Source organism: Notamacropus eugenii, chromosome 5 (assembly GCF_028372415.1).
Source record: "Notamacropus eugenii isolate mMacEug1 chromosome 5, mMacEug1.pri_v2, whole genome shotgun sequence".
Classification (NCBI taxonomy): domain Eukaryota; kingdom Metazoa; phylum Chordata; class Mammalia; order Diprotodontia; family Macropodidae; genus Notamacropus; species Notamacropus eugenii.
Window position 1 is genome coordinate 202,288,782 of NC_092876.1, and position 16,951 is coordinate 202,305,732.

At 37.8% G+C, this 16,951-nt stretch overlaps 1 protein-coding gene across 20 annotated transcripts in view; it reads right to left on the bottom strand.

Moving 5' to 3' along the window:
* Window positions 1-16,951, bottom strand: part of STARD13 (StAR related lipid transfer domain containing 13) — a 750,665-nt gene that overhangs the window by 30,448 nt on the left and 703,266 nt on the right. For all 20 annotated transcript variants that reach the window (XM_072616415.1, XM_072616414.1, XM_072616416.1 and 17 more), the window contains 3 exons: window positions 6,421-7,820; window positions 5,075-5,248; window positions 3,772-3,931 (listed from right to left, as the gene is read on the bottom strand). In XM_072616415.1, coding sequence (XP_072472516.1) covers window positions 3,772-3,931; window positions 5,075-5,248; window positions 6,421-7,820 — 1,734 coding nt within the window. The remainder of the gene's footprint in view (window positions 1-3,771; window positions 3,932-5,074; window positions 5,249-6,420; window positions 7,821-16,951) is intronic.

Below are 16,951 nucleotides of genomic sequence, written 5' to 3' on the forward strand. Positions count from 1 at the left end.
AGACAATAAGAGCATCTATCTTACAAAGTTGGATCAAAAGGTAGTCCTGGGGGTCAGGAAGACCTAAGTTTAATTCTTGCTTGGCCAGGTGCTGGTTGAGTGACCCTGGCCAAGTGTTTCAGCGGAGAGACTAGGAAACTCTTTAAGACTGAAGCTGTAGAGAAGTTCCCACCTTGGATTGTTAATCTAGGAATTGCCAATATCAATGAAATCATCGCTTTTATCTAGGGAAAGGGTAAAGACCTGTTTTTTGACCTCAAGGAAGGTCAAAATGTCAAATGGTAAGTAATGGTGACAAACATTAAAAAGGATGCATAGACAGTTTTATAGCTCACCAAGAGATAACATTGTCAAGCAAGAAAATCAGCTCCTTTATCTCATATATAATTTTTTCTCCCCTTTTCTCCCTTCCCCTTCCTTCCCCCACTTTTTCTTTGATACAGAAGATAAACATAAAAAGTTATGTTTACAGGTATACTTTATCTCATCATTCTATTCTAGAAAAGTAGGGGGAGAATTTCAATATTGTGGTGGTATCTACATAGTTCATATATTAACGTGCAGATAATATTTTCGAAGAAATACTTCATGAGACCATTCTGAAAATAAATGATAGGGCTGTGATGACAACACCCCAGACAATTTATTATCTTTGGGGATGGTGTTCTGTGAGAGGAAAGCATAGTGGTTGGTGTAATCAGATGGTCCATGTCTGCTGAAGGCCAAGACAACTACTATCGATTATTCTTTGCGAATCATCTCTGTTTAAGAGTAGGACAAAAGCAAACCACAATCAGCAGCATCACCATGAAGTGACATATCATACAAGAAGACAAGCCCAATGGAAAATTCGAGATATGGATGAACTAAATGGTTTGCTACTGATATCCATACTGATATCAGGACTTAATCTTTTAAGCACACAGAAATTGTGTAGAACTGGCTACATGCTTTTTTTAGATTAATAAGAACGTCAGGCATATCACATGGGAAGAAATTAACACACAAAGCTACAGCAACCAGTAAGATTTCACGGCAAAGGGAATGTACATGCCAGAAAACGTTGCATAAAGCTTGGGCCCAGCCTCATTTACAATGGAAAACAGAAATCACTCACAACCAGAGTTAATGCCTGGATGGTCATCCAATATTTGTAGTAGATGAAAACTCAGCCATTTGCACCTCCAAATGGGGCTATAAGCTTGAGACAAACAACAGAAATATTCCTATCAGCACAAGAGGCACACAACCTCAAAACGCTGCATAAGTGCCGAGGAACACATGAATGGGGCAGGAAGGGATTGCCTATATATATAATGTGTGTGTGTATGTCTATAAAAATATAGACATACACACACACATACACACACACACACACACACACACACACACACATACTCTAAATTACATACCATTCCCTGAAGAAGCTAAGAAGCTACCACTTATTAAAGAGGGCTTGAAGATACTATTTTTATATAGGGGTGGAGATAAGAAAAACATGTCAAAGGTTGCCTGGGAAGGGTCAGATTCTCCTACGTGATCTTAGAAATGAAAAAAACTTTTGTTAAGTGCCTGCTAAATGCTAGGCACTGGGAATACAAATTCAATAGACAATCCATAGCCTCAAGGAACTTACATTGTAATGTTGATGTTAATTCTACCTTCTCTTTCTAGGGCAAGGAAATCCAGACAAGGATATAAACTTTGCTACCAACCAGCAACTGAGAGGCAGCTAGGTGCAATGGCTCACAGAGTGCTAAACACAAAGTCAGGAAGACCTGTGTTTGAATCTTGTCTCAGATACTTACTCTGACTGGTTAAGTCACTTAAACGCTCTCAGTCTCAGTTTCCTTCTCTGGACTGATAATAACACCAACTTCACCAGGTTGTTTGTGAAGATTAAATGAGATAATAGATGTAAAGTATTTTGCAAACTTTAAGCACTTTATAAATGCCAGCTATTATGATGATTATGCATGAAAATTTACTAATTATTGTGGGAAATACCTTATTTAATAATAAGACTTGAATTTATATAAAATTTTTAAGGTTTGCAAAATGCTTTCAACATGTAATCTCATTTGACCTTAGAGAACAGACATGTACTTAGTTAACTCTCTACTTTTTCCTTCTAGAATTTAAGGCTAGCTTCAGATTCTTCCATTTTATTAATAGGGAAAGGTACATAAAGTTGGCTATCAATGCAAGGCATGAAATGGGGAAGGGACATGAGGCAGAGGGTAGGGACTTTTAAGGCTCTGTCTCTACTGTTTCAATATATACTCATGACTTTCGCTTGAAAGGGGAGAATGCAGGCTTTATTTTGACTTTGTCCATGCAAGCATGATTTACTTTTTTCTCTACTGACTGTTGCTGGTTGAGTAAAAAGTACATTTGGTGTGGCTGACATTGGTTTCATATTTTTCTTATATAGGCCTATTTTCAAAAGTAAACAAATGTGTTTTCGGTCAAGGTTTCATCACAATAGTGTTGTTCTAAAAAACATGAAAAGGAATAAAGAGAAATGTATGGCCTAAATCTTGAAACAAAGAATGAAGTGGGGATAAAAGGAACATAAGAGAAAATGTAGACTTAATGAGGGTAGGCCCAAAATAAAAAAAATAAAAAAGCAATACACAGTCTAAAGAACTTATAGTGTCCAATTAACTTTGGAAGTCATCTGCAACAAATCTTTAATGCAGGGGTTTCTTTCTTATCCTGGAGTGTACAAATTTTTTTAAAAACAAATATATATGTATATGTGTGTGTGTATGTATGCATATATAAATATACCCATAATGCACACACACACATATATACACACACAAGCAGATAATGATATTAGTTTCTCCAAAATTCTATGTATTTTTATTCATTTAAAAATATTATTTTAAGCCAGTGGGAAAGGACTTCTAAAGTCTTTTGTCCCCACACTGTCTCAAAAAGTTCTCTTGCTTCTCATTTGAAAAAAGAGAACTTGGCTCATTAATAGTAATAATATAGTACCCTAGGCTAATGCCTTTTAACCTTATCTGGACAAGCACAGTTTACTTTTCCTCCCTCCATTGTCTCTGTTGTTGGTTGATATTTGGTATAGTTGATATTATTTTCATGCTTTTCTCAGTTGTTTAATTGTTTCAGTCATTTCTGACTTTTCATTTGGGGTTCTCTTGGCAAAGACAATGAAGTGGTTTGCCATTTTCTTCTCCAGCTCCTTTTACAGATGAAGAAACTTAAGCAAACAGGGTTAAGTGACTTGCCCAGGGTCACACAGCTAGTAAGTTTCTGAGGCCAGATCTGAACAGAGAAAGATGAGTCTTTCAGCCTCCAGACCTGGCACTCTATTCCCTGTGCCACCTAGCTGCCCTCTATATTTTTCTTAGGGTTATTTTTGAATGTAATAAATTTGTTTTTCATTTAGACTAGAGGTTTCTTACAATGGTGAGTCTATTCCATAGACTTTCACCGGCTCACCAAAGGGTTCATAACACACAAAAAAGGTTAAGAACTCTCTGCTTTAAGGTAAGGGTTTCCCACCTACCCCAATTATTACAGGAGTTTCACTCAAACTTTTAACAATAAAACATTGTCATATTGCTTGGCAGACAGTTGGTTTGGGCAAGTCAACATTTAATGGAGAAAGAGTGCCCCCATCTTTCTCCATGCTCCTCCTAAGCAGGCCTCTGTTCCGTGACAGGGGGCAGCTCCAAGGCAGCCTTGGCTTCTCCGAGGAGCTGTTCACACTCTGGCTTAAAATAAGAGATCATTTACCTGATCAAGGCAGTTACTGCGCAGATATCTCAGCGCTTGCTGAATGCTCTGAGGGAGAGGTTGTCCTGTTCTCTGGACATGAACGATCAGTGGAACACCAAAGACATTCTTGTCTTTGTAGTCAGGCACTTTCATCCTTTTCATGAACTTTGGAACTGACCTAGAATTCACATGAAGCAGGTTATACAGGCTCAGAAGAAGGGTGGCTGCTTTTGCAAGAGCAAAGGCCTGGACCTTTTTTTTTTTTTAAGAACTTTACTGAACACAAATAGATTTCCCACTCTTAATAAACACCATATAAGACTTTCAAGGACAAAAAGGCAACCAAACAGAATTTATCTCAGCAGGAGATAGCTATAGAACCCTGTTCTCAAGGATAAGAAAGCTTAGCAGCCTTAGTGGGTGGTTGTGATCTGAAGAAAGAATATATTTAAAACAAAACAAAACAATAAACAAATCGGGACATGAATAGAGAGTTAGTATCCCTTTACTTCAAGCTTTACTTTCAGAAGAAATGAAATTGACACTTCATAGTAAATATAAATGAATGATTTATTTAGTAGCTAATTATAATTAATAGATGCACAATTTTGAGTATTTGAAATTTTTACTATAAAATGGTCACATTCCTAATTTAAAAAAAAATTTTGTGATCAATTATGTTGGTAAAAACGAGATTTAGAACATTTAAATCCATATACAGTAGATTTCTGACACTTTTCATATCTCAAATTCTCTGAACCACCCGGATCTGGTCCAGAGGTAAGTTCCAAACCACACTTTTGCCAGTTTCTTAGGCACAAGGTTTATTGTGTACTCTTGTTTGTATTTGCCAATGAAACAAAAATAGAAATTTTTTTGACAGGATTAGACACTCTTTGAATTCAATAAATGGAGTAAGTGTTGAGCTCTTCCAATAAGCTAGACACTTATGAGGTACAAGCGACAGATGTTCCTTTTCAAACTGCCAGACTAATTTTATGGAAAGTTTATTTTTAATTCCTCTGTTCATAATTAATCATCCTTTACTCATCTTTTTTTTTCTTTTCTAGAGCCTGCCTACCTTCCCTGGAAACCAACTGACAACTACAAATAAAGCAAAGCTTACTAGAATCTAGGTATCTGCTAACTGTGACTGCCCATAATGATGTGTGGGGCTGCAGATGGCAAAGCAAGGCTTAATGGATCCTACTTGGGCTGGCTTTTCAGAACACAGAAAATAGAGATCAAGGCTTTGCTACTACCTTAAGTTGCTTCATACCAGAATAAACAGTTTATTCTTAGGTAAATATATGCTGCTTACCATGTCCAGCCATGTTTGTTTGACATGGAATACTTCTCCATGATGGCAGTAAGGCGAAGGAGTGAAAATCGCTGGAGGAGATTCAACTGGCCAGCTGTCTGATTACTGATTTGTGGAGATGCTATGGAGTGAGTTGGCTGATGGGAGATCTGGAAACTATGCCATCGTAACCTCCTTTACCAGAAGACAGAGAAACAGACTGTTATATTAATCAAAAATACATGACAATGATAATTTACAAGTATTTGGAAAGAATATGTATGAGGAGGTGGGAAAACCAAAACCAGCAAGGTAGTGCAGTGGACAGAGGGTTGGACTTGGAGTCCAGACTTCAATTCTAGTCTCACACATTTACTAGTTGTGTGATCCTGGACAAATCACTTAACCTGTCTACCTCAGTTTCCTGATCTGTAAAATGGGGATAACTCTATTCCTAGAGTTCTTGTGAGGATAAAATGAGATAATATTGGTAAAGTTGCAGATAAGCAAACAAAGCAAGGCTCACTGGATCATATTCAGTAAACTATAGAAAAGGTGGCATTGCTAGCCTGGCCTTTCACAACACAAAAAACATGACATAAATGCTATCTGTCATCATTGCTATTAATTCTTATTAACCATACAAAATAAAGAAATACAAAGCTTCATCTTCTTTTGGGTTCCAAAGAGTTTTTTTTTTTATAAAAAGTATTTCTTAAATATTCAGAGGTTATAGTTATCTACACTATTTTTGTATCTGTACTACTTACTGTAGAAAAGTAGTTTTCTACACTACTTTTCAAATGGTACTTTGTATTTCTATTTAAAAGCATTGGGCATTTCTATTAACTTCGGTTTTTCAAATGAAATTCATTTGGGTTTGGGGACAGTTGACAAATACAAGTGGAAAATGTTCATAATAATTGTACTACACTTCAATGAACCTCAGAGATGTTCCCTGGATCTGCGGCACACAAGTACTAATCTATATGGTCTTAATGTTCCTATACAAAAGAAATAAAGAGTTTGTACCAGATAATCACCATATAGTCACTTTTTTGGTAAAGTGGTATTTGGGTCAAGACTCTGGAGTTTATTAAAGGGCATTTCAAACCAAGACCAAATTTACAAAAGGCTATCCTACTAGGTCACAGAGGTTCTCCTTTTGATTAAATTAAAAATTTCAAATCATAATCAAACATTCTAGCTAAACTTATAAAGTAGAAATAGAGGATAAACATTCAGGATTATAGGAATTCAACTTAGATTCAGTCACTGTACTTTCCTGAATGAATGATATACTTCTGTTGACAGTTTTCTCTTAATTAGTGGAGAAAAAAGGAATCAGTATCACTGTTGTTACCAACCTGTTTGGCCTGGTGAGTGATGCTCCAACACCAGAATCCCTCCTTTCTCTGACTCCAGCTGCCTCTGAATCATTAAGGGAGGTTCCATCCCTTTCCATATCACTAGGTGTTGTACGACCATCAGAAACAGAGTTCCCCTCAAAATCTAATGTAATCTGGTTGGGAGATGGAAAGGGGGACAAGCCAGGTTCCCCAGTTAATGCATCATCTGTTTGTAGTTCAGGCAAGACATTCTTTGACCAGTGGTTCACTACCTCTTGGAGTCCATTAACATGTTGCAGAATGTCATCTAAATGGGGGAAGAGGTCATCTTTCTCTAAGTCCAAAAGATCTCCAGTGCTGGCATACAAGTGTGAGCCAGGGACATTGTCATAAATACTAACTCTACTTTCTCTATGACAAGAAGCCATAAGTCTAGGTTCTTTTGTAGTAGGGCACTGTTGCCTGCCCAGAGAGATGCTGCCTGTCCTCCAGTTCACCCCATTGCTACTGTCTGTTGGTGAGAGGCTTTCAATTGAAAGGGCTTTAGGGAAAGTTCCTGGTTTGTGGTCTTTGGGGATATGGACCACAAGGTTCTCCTGGGAGTGAAAGTCATTTTTATGGTTTTGGTCAATGACTTCCTGCAGTACTGTCCCAGAAAGAACGTCTAGGTCTTCCAGATACATCCCCCCTCGTTTGTTGGCTTCATGGCACTTGCGATCCTTCAAGCAGGGTGTGCTCACACCACTACTGCTGTTTTCAGATTGGCTGCTATCACTGCTGGATTTGGCAGAGAATGGAAGTCCTTTCTTGGCTGCATCTTGGGATGAGTTTTGGAAATCCCCATTTGCTAATGGCACACAGTGCATGCTCTTTAAGGATTCCGGCTCCTGTTGAAGAACAGGCCCACTTATCACCAAGCCTCCTGTCCTTGCTGATGCCTTTACCTTGCCATGAGTCCCTCTAGGCCTTAGTGTCTCCATGCGTTTTAAGAAAGATTTGGCTCTGGTTCGCGCTGGTTTCTCATTCTTTGGGTGAAAAGTATAATTGGCAATGTCTTTGGGGTTCTGTATGAAGCTGCCACTGACTAAAGTGGAATCGAGCATGACTGGGGTCTCCCCACAGTACTGTCCTGAACAGTCAAACGTCTCCCGGCCAGTATTGTTAATGCCAGACTGGCTCCTGTTGTCGCTACCTCCACTGCTTTCACTGTGAATAGAAGAGACCTCAGGTTCACTCAGATCAGTAAGGACACTCTCACTGCTTGTGGTGGTTTTCATTCTGATGTCCCCAGATGATCCATGTCTGTTTGCTTGGGGAAACAACGCGTGGATGTCGTCCACTCGAGACCATCTCCTGCTTGTCCTTTGAAAAGTCCATTTGTTACTGATACATAGGTCTTCTTCATCTGAGTCATCACTCTGAAAAACATGGTGGCACAATATAGTATTTGGAGAATTATATTATTTGTGGAGCAGTGGTATGTGGATATGGGAGTCAGGAAACCTGGGTTTCTAGTTCTTGTTCTTCTATTAACTAGTAAGGCAATTTACTCTCCGAGTCTCAGTTTTCTCATGTGTATAATGAAAAGGTGAGACATAATAGTCTTTGAGGTAGCATCCTACTTCAAAATTCTATAATCCTATTCTTACTGAAATGTACAATCTATTGAAAAATAGAAGCTTTTGGTCCTCATAAGGATTATCTCTCACTTCCCTAGTTTTTACCACATACCCATCCCCTCTAACTTTCCCAAGCAAATTAAAATTCATTGTTCCTTTCATCTATTTACAGTAGTCCTGTTTCTAGTCCTCTGAGATATCCTATGATGTCTTCATTTCCTGAGCCCTGTCCTACATCTCTTCCTTCATTATCTATAGAGGTTCTAAAAACATCACCTGTACAAGGTCTTCCATGATTGAGTGCCAAGAGGTGTTACTTTTTTCCTGGCCTCACTGTCTAAACATAAAATTCCAATACCACCCTCTTCACTGTTCAATCCTTTCTCCCAAAGCCATAAAATGAACATTTGCTAGTACTACTTTTACATTCATTTTATTTGTTTAGTGAGTCTTCAGTTATTTTGAATAAGCTATATCCTTGATGTGGTTTGTCTGTGCCAGTGTCATCCAAGATTATGTCTTTGGGAAGTTAAGGAGGAAATTAACCTGGTACTTTATGATGACATTAATCTAGTGATTACAGGGTGGTCATTTCTGGTCATCTAGTCTGAGAAGCAGTCTAATGTGACGGAAAGTACATCGCCGCTTGAGTCAAAAAGACCTGGAATTGAGATCCGGCACTTCTCCTCACTAGCTGTGTATTCAACTTACCTGAGCATTATTTTCCTCACCTCTAAGTCCTGTCATAAAATCTGAATAGTTTCCAGTGTGATAAAGCAGTCAAAGAAATCAAAGCAATCTATGAGGAAGAGTGTCTAGGTTTAGGGCAGTAATACTATCATTATACTTTGCTGAATATTGTATTTAGTTCTTAGCACCACTTTTGAAGAAGGATATCATTAAATAGGAGATCATCCAATAGGTCATCTAGACATGAGCAACCAGAATAGTGAAGGAATGGCTGCAAGTTCATATCATATGAAGATTGGCTGAAGAAATGAGAGATACTTTCCTCAGAGAAGGAAAGGTTAAAGAGTAAGAGGAATAACATGGTGGCCCAAATATATCCTTCCATAATTTCCACCTATGGTTCTTAGCTCTGTTCTCTAGGGCCAAGTAGAGCAAATCTGTTATGACAGCCTTTCAAATATGTGATGGCAAACAGGACGGTAAAAGGCTGCTTGTTCATACCATAGCATGATGGACTGAACAAGAGAATGAAAAGACTTGGTGAGGATGGGAGGGAAGAAGAGATGATAACTGTCTTCAGATATTTGAAGATTTTTACCTGTTAGTAGAAGCTGCAGAAGAATGGAATTATGCTCCATGTAAAGAAAAACATGCCTAATAATTAGAGTTATCCAAAAGAGGAATAGGTTGTCTAAACAGATAGAAGGTTTTCTCTCTAACTGGAGGTTTTCAAGTGAAGGTTCGATGACCACTTGTTGGAGAGAACCAACTAGCATTTATTAATCACATACTACATGCATGCCAGCAACAGCTAGGTGGCACATGGATAGGGCACTGGCCTAGAGTCAGGAAGACTCATTTTCCTAAGTTTGAATCTGGCCTCAGACACTAACTGTGTGACCCTGGGCAAGTCACTTAACCCTGTTTACCTCAGTGTCCTCATCTATAAAAGGAGCTGGAGAAGGAAATGGAAAATCACTCCATTATCTTTGCCAAGAAAACCCCAGATGAGGTCACAAACTGTCAGATACAACTGAACAACAACAACAAAATGTACATGCCAGTCAATAAAACAGCATTGTGCTAAGTGCCAGAGATATAAAGAAAGACAAAACACAGAGCCCGCTGTCTAGGGCCTCATGGTATAATGGAGAAAAAAACATGAAAATAACTGCAAAGACGAGACTTACAAATGATAAAGTGGGAGTAGGAAGATAGATTAAGGTGGACTGGGAAAACCTTTTTGGAGAAGGTGAGACTTTAGCTAAGACTTCAAGCAAGTAAAGGATTCTGCAGAAGAGATTGTTGCTCAGTTATAGGTTAGACTTTATGGCCCTACTCTGAGATTAAAAGCATCTTGTAATTATGATGCACCATATGAAGCTGCTGAGACTGCTACTACCACTACCACTGCTACTGTTACTCCTACTATTACCCCTACTACTATTATAAACTTCCAATGCAAGTCAGTAACTATTTTGCAATTTGCAATTTCAGAGTTCCCTGGAGTACTGAGAGGTTAAGTCACTTGTCTAGAATCACATAGTCAATAAGCATAAGAGGCAAGGCTTTAACCTAGGTCTTACTGATTCAGAAGTCAGCTCTCCATCTGCTCTCCATCACAATGCCCTCTCATAAGTCATTATTATTGTTGCAAAGTCACAGTGCAGCAACAGAAATGGATAATTTCCAGGTATATATAGTTAACTAAAACTAGTAAAATTACAAAAAAAACCTTTGCATGTTGCCTCATTATTATTCAGTCATTTTTCAGTTGTGTCTGACTCTTCCTGACCTCATCTGAGGTTTTCCTGGTAAAGAAATTGGAGTGGTTTGCTATTTCCTTCTCTAGCTCATTTTACAGATAAGACCACTGAGGCAAACAGGGTTAAGTGACTTGCCCAGGGTTACACAGCTAGTAGGTATCTGAGGCCAAATTTGAACTGAGGAAGATGAGTCCAGACCAGGCACTCCATCTACTGAGCAACCCAGCCCTTAGATGTGAGCTGGTTACAAAATGTTTCTTACTAATGTTGAGTTGCACATGACCTTCCTGTGTTCTCTGTCAGATTTTAGGACTAGGAACTTAAAGAAACCTTGATTGTGAGAAGAAAACAGTACAGAATTAAACGTAAACAGTTTCCACTATTTTCATCGGTTGGTGACGAGGAAAGAAAATCGGTACTCCTCAGTGGTATTAATGACTATTCCCAGGGCCCCCTCCTCCTACCACCACATTCTCTGAGACCCTACTGCTGGTGGAATTCAATTGACCAAGGTGCCTCCATTCAATTGAATCCTCTGCCTTGGGACATCACTGGAAGTTAACTGAAACTACAGTCTTCTTTTATGCATGCTATGAGTTTACATTAGACAAAAAGAAGTTAGAGTAAAATGTTAATCATGGAACCTTAAAATTGTAATAGGCTCACTCACTGCATAGTACAATGTATACTGGATTTAGATCAAAAGAACTAGATTAAAATCCTAGCTCTGTTACTTAATCTTTATAAGACCTTTGTCAAGTTATACAACCTCACTGAAATTCAGTCAATGCCCCTTTAAAAATATGGCATCCAGAACTCGACAGAATACTCCAGGAGTGTTCTGACCAGGATGGGGCAGAGCAGGATTATCATTCTTTGCTCTGGACATTAATCTTCTAACAATGCAGCCCAATGGGCACATAAGCTCTTCTTGTCATACAACATTGCTAAGTCATAATGAGTTTGTATCCTGAGAGAAGACTTAGGAGAAATAGTACAGCAATATTCTCATTAATGAAGAGGATGCTTTCTAAAAACATACTTATCAGAAACTTACTCATATAGGAGGCATAGAGCTATGTTCAAGGACTCATGTGGAGGAGAGGGAAGAGGTTACAGTATGTAAGATCAAATACCAACTAAAATAATATCAAATGTGCCATAAAACCTAAAAACTGCTTCTAAGAGCATTGGGGTAGTTGGCAGGGAGCTTATGGTTGGAAAAGAAAAGAGGTTAGGGAGGTAGGAGAGGTGACTCAGGAAAACAGGCGCTACAGAGATTGGGGTAGTTGTGGTTTATGCCTACAGCAAAAATCTCCCCACTTAGATGCTGAAACCCCAAACTTCCTTAATGGATAATAAAGGCTTTTACTTCATATTTAGAATTACTTCTTCAAGGCTTAAAATTACAAATTCTTTATTGAGGTGATACTTCAGTGTGAATGAGTCTCAGTGGAGGTCCAGTCAATAACTACAAATGCCTAGTGTCAAAACCACCATCATTGGAATCAGAAGGACTCTGTGAGGGAGAAGATGAAAAGAAGTAACCAAAGGAGAGGCTAGCAGGGATGAACCTTTAATTGTGACATGAACAAGGATTGGCAGTCTGGTGAAGACTATGGATCCCATTCCAGAATAATGTTTTTTTAAATGAATAAAACAAAATATATAGGATTACAAAGGAAACCAACGATATTGAAATAGAGGGATCAGAATTTTTTTTTTTAAAGTTCACAAAACCCAGGTTAAGAACCCCTCCTCCACCTATTGCTATTAAAAACACTATAGAGCATAGGAATCAATGGGGGCTTTAAAAAAATATAATAGCACCTTTTTAAAACCAAAAGCAAGCATTATCTGTAATGGGGATAAACTTGAAGCCTTCCCAAGTAAGATCAGAGGTGAAGCAAGGATATCCATTATCACAACTGTTATTCAATATTGTACTAGAAATCTTAGCTATAGCAATAAAGCAAAAAAAAAGTAACTGAAGGAATAACAATAAGCAATGAGGAAAAAAACTATCACTTTGAAAATGATAGATGCTATACTTAAAGAATCCTAGAGAATCAACTAAAAAACTAGTTCAAACAACGAAAAACTTCAGCAAAGTTGCAGGATATAAAATAAACACATATAAATCTTTAGCATTTCTATAAAGTATCAAGAAAACCCAGCAGGAAGAGACAGAAAGAGAAAGCCCATTTAAATTAACTACAGATAATATAAAATACCTGGGAGTTTACCTGCCAAGACAAACTTGGGAATTATTTGAACACAATTACAAAAGCACTGTTTGTACAAATAAAAACAGATCTAAACAACTGGCATAATATTAATTGTTCAAAAGTAGGCCAGGTAAAAGGATGAAAATGACAATTTCACCTAAGTTAATTTACTTATTCAGTGTCATACCAATCAAAATACCAAAGAATTACTTTACAGAGCTAGAAAAAATATTAATAAAATTCATCTAGAAGAAGAAAAGGTAAAAAAAAATATCAAAGGAATCAATGAAAAAAAGTTAAGGAAGGCAGCTTAGGAATACCAGCTTTCAAATTATATTACAAAGTGTGGAATCATCAAAACAATGTAATACTGGCTAGGACACAGAGAGGTAGATCAATGGAAAAGATTAGGTACAAAATACACAGTAGTAAATGACCATAGTAATCTAGTGTTTGATAAACTCAAAGATCCCAAGATTTGGGGGTAAGAACTCAGCATCTGACAAAAATTTATAAGAAAACTGGAAAGCAATTTGGCAGAAACTAGGCTTAGACCAATATCTCACATTGTATTCCAAGATAAGGTCAAAATGTTTAAATGATTTAGACATAAAGGGTGATATCACAAGTAAATAAGGGGAACATGGAAACTTTATCTGTCAGATCTATGGCTAAGGGAAGAGTTTATGTCCAAACAAGAGACAGCAGGGTTTATGGGAAATAATACAAATAATTTGGATTACATGAAATTATAAAGCTTTTGCATAAACAAAACTAATGTAATCAAAATTGGAAGGAAAACAGTGAACAGGGAAAAAATTAGCAAAATCTGATAAAGGCCTCATTTTCACATATATATATAACTGAGCCAAGTTTGTAAGATAAAAGCCATTCCTCACTTGATAAATGGTCAAAGGATATGAACAGGGAGTTTTTAGAAGAAATCAAAGCTAACCATAGTCAAAATACTCTAAATCACTACTGATTAAAGAAATGCAAATCAAAACAACTTTGAGGTACCACCTCATACCCACCAGATTGGCTAACGTGACAGAAAAGGAAAGTGACAAATACTGGAAGGGATGTGGAAAAATTGGTACACTAATGCACTGTTGGTATAGATGTGATGTCCAACCTTTCTGAAGAACAATTTGGAGCTATGCCCAAAGGGCTATAAAACTGTGCATATCTTTGACCCAGCAATACCACTATTAGGTCTGTATTCCAAAGAGATCAAAGAGAAGGGAAAAGGACTTCTGTGTACAAAAAATATTTATAGTAGCTCTTTTGTAGTGACAAAGAATTGGAAATCAAGGAGATGCCCATCACTTGGGACATGGCTGAACAAGTTGTGGAATATGATTGTGATGAAATACTACATATAATATTTCTATACTGATATTTACATATCTATATCTACATATTTTTATATTTCTGTAAGAAGAGATGAGGAGATGGCTTCAGAAAAACCTGGCAAGACTTATATGAACTCATGCAAAGTGATGGGAGCAGAACTAGGAGAGTATTGTACACAGTAATACCAATACTGCAATGATTACCAACTACAAGACTTAGCTTCGCTGATTAAGACAATGATGCAAAATGATTCCAAAGAACCCACGATGAAAAATGCTGTCCACCTCCAGAAAGGGAACCGATGAATTCTGAATACAGCTTGAAGCTTCCTTTTTTCTTTGTTTTTCTTATTTTATTTTGTTTGAGTTTTCTTTTGCAACATGGCTAATACAGAAATAAATTTTGCATGACTTCACATGTATAATCAAAATCCAACATCTTGCCTTTTCAAAGAAGGGGGAAGGATGGGAGAGAGGGTGAAAATTTCAAACAGTGATTGTGACAATTTTTTTTTTTTACAATGGGAAATATTTAACAAAAATAATTTAATTTTTTTTTAAAAAGACCCCCTAAAATTTTATTTTAGTTGATATCAAAATCTTTCCTCTGGTGGGCTCTCTTTACCTTCCATTGAACAGGGACAAACTGAAGCTGTTTTTGTGGATATTTCTGTCTCTGCAGCTGCAGATGCAGGCCTCTCTGCTTTGCATGATTTATGAAGATTTTTTCTAAAACGTGACTGCCTTCATATAAAGGAGCTTTGTTCCCAGGGAATTTGTTCAAATAAAGACATCGCTGTATATCAAAATTTATAATAAGACCACCACATCCCCTGAGGGAGCATTTAGAAAAAACATCTATTTTGGAGCAGGGGACCCCAACAAGTATTTTAAAAGTATAAGGGAAAGGAATTATATTTTTTAAAGCTGAGAGCCTTTAAAATAGAGTAGTGCTTAATGCTGGCCCCATATTGCTCAGAAAAGCTAACTTGAATCTGGTTGCTGATGCTAAAAAATGAGATGTGGTCTTGAGGATACAGTGGTTAAATTAGGATTTTTTTTTATTGTTACTGAGCAGATGGGGCACTGAGATGTAGAGTGGAAGCTCGCTTTTTGCCAAGGGTAGCACAATTATGTTAAAGGACAAGAATAAGCGGGAAGACAGCTAATAAGGATGAAGTTACTCCAGGGAAGTATTGCTGTATTTGGGTCGTTGTGACCCATCTAAAGAAAACACAGAGGAAACAAATTATCTATGAATATTTCAGAAGTCACCAAATCCCACTTGAGCATTCAAATTAGCCAAGACTCAAGGGGCACAAGACAGAGTCTGGAACGCTTGCCACCGCATGGGAGTGGCAATAAAACTTGCTCACTCGAGCTCTCCCACAGAGGGTTACCGGAAGATATTTAGCTTGCTGGGAGATGTGGGGGTGTGCCGGAGTAGGAGAGAACTACGCAGGGTCATGGTTTCTGTGGCAGCAGCTGCTATTCCTCTTAAAATGATCAGGGGGTTGTGTGACAGCTGAGCTAGCTGTTCCATTCTCTTTCACTCTGGGACATTCTTCATATTAATCTAAATGAATCAGTAACCTTAGTCTCTATTTTTGTGTTAAACATCTCTCAGATGATACGCAATGGTTACATCCTTCTAAGGATTGTGGAGGGCTGGGCTGGGATATTAAGGTATAGGGAAGCATGGTTATCTAAGTTTCAGATGGAATAATTGAGACATCATACATTCTCTTCCCCCAATGTCACATATAGCATTTTGGAAGAGACACCAATCTCTGACTTCCAGTCCAATGCTACAAGATATGGAGATTGCAATGAATTTAAGGGTAAATCTTATGAGTAATGAGGAGGAACAGTTGATATTGACTGAAAGTATGGGATCCTTATGATTCAGAGCTGCAAAGGCCAGGAAGTCCAGAGTTACATAGGGATTTAGCTGTGGAACTGACATTAAAGTTAATAGGAACTGAAAAGTTTCATGGCTCCCCCAAGTAATTTAGAACTCTATATTGGTTGAGGGGTTTAGAGGATCAAAAGAATGAGATGGCTACCCTTGATAGACTTTCAAGAAAATGTCTCTTTGGCCAAGGTTCTGTGAATCTTCTAGATTAGGAATTCTTCAGCTGGGGGGTCTATGAATTTAATATTAATGTAACAGACTTTCTCTGTACTCATATATTTTATTTTATGCATTAAGACATTATTCTGAGTAGGGGTCCATCCATCACACTAAACTACTAAAGGGATCCATGACATAAAAAAAGGTTAACAATCCCAGTAGATGCACACTTCAGACTCAGAACTTTTCCAACCATAAAGAATTTCCCTGGGACAGCAAGAAGATCCTGACACTATTTTCTAGTGAATGGTCATTAAGCTCTGTGTGTGTGTGCGTGTGTATGTGTCTGCACACACGCATGCATGGGTGCACATGATTTGCAGTTAGTATCTGACGAATAACCAGAGGGCAAACAGAGGCATATTAACCAGTTCCGGTTAGTCTCAGTAGAATCATTGGTTCAATCATCATTTATGTGCTAACTAGAACTAAAATAAAATAATTCAAAAGAAAATAGCCCCAAAGAGCAGTAAAGTGAAAGATTGAGCCATTCACCTTCAGAGACCAATGTTTCATTTTTAATAGACATGGGCACAGGGGTAGACCTGAGGTTTCATTGGGCTGGGGTCCTATCAATGCTGGCTGGCGCCTCTTCAACAACTTTAGAGTTGAGTTGCCTCCAGCACAGAGAAGTTAGTCAATTTGTCTAGGGTTAGTCATTATGTGTCAGAGGCAGGATTTGAACCAAGATCTTGGTTCTGAGATTGTACTCTAACCATTACATTACACTGCTTCATTTTCAATTAAAATTTAAAAA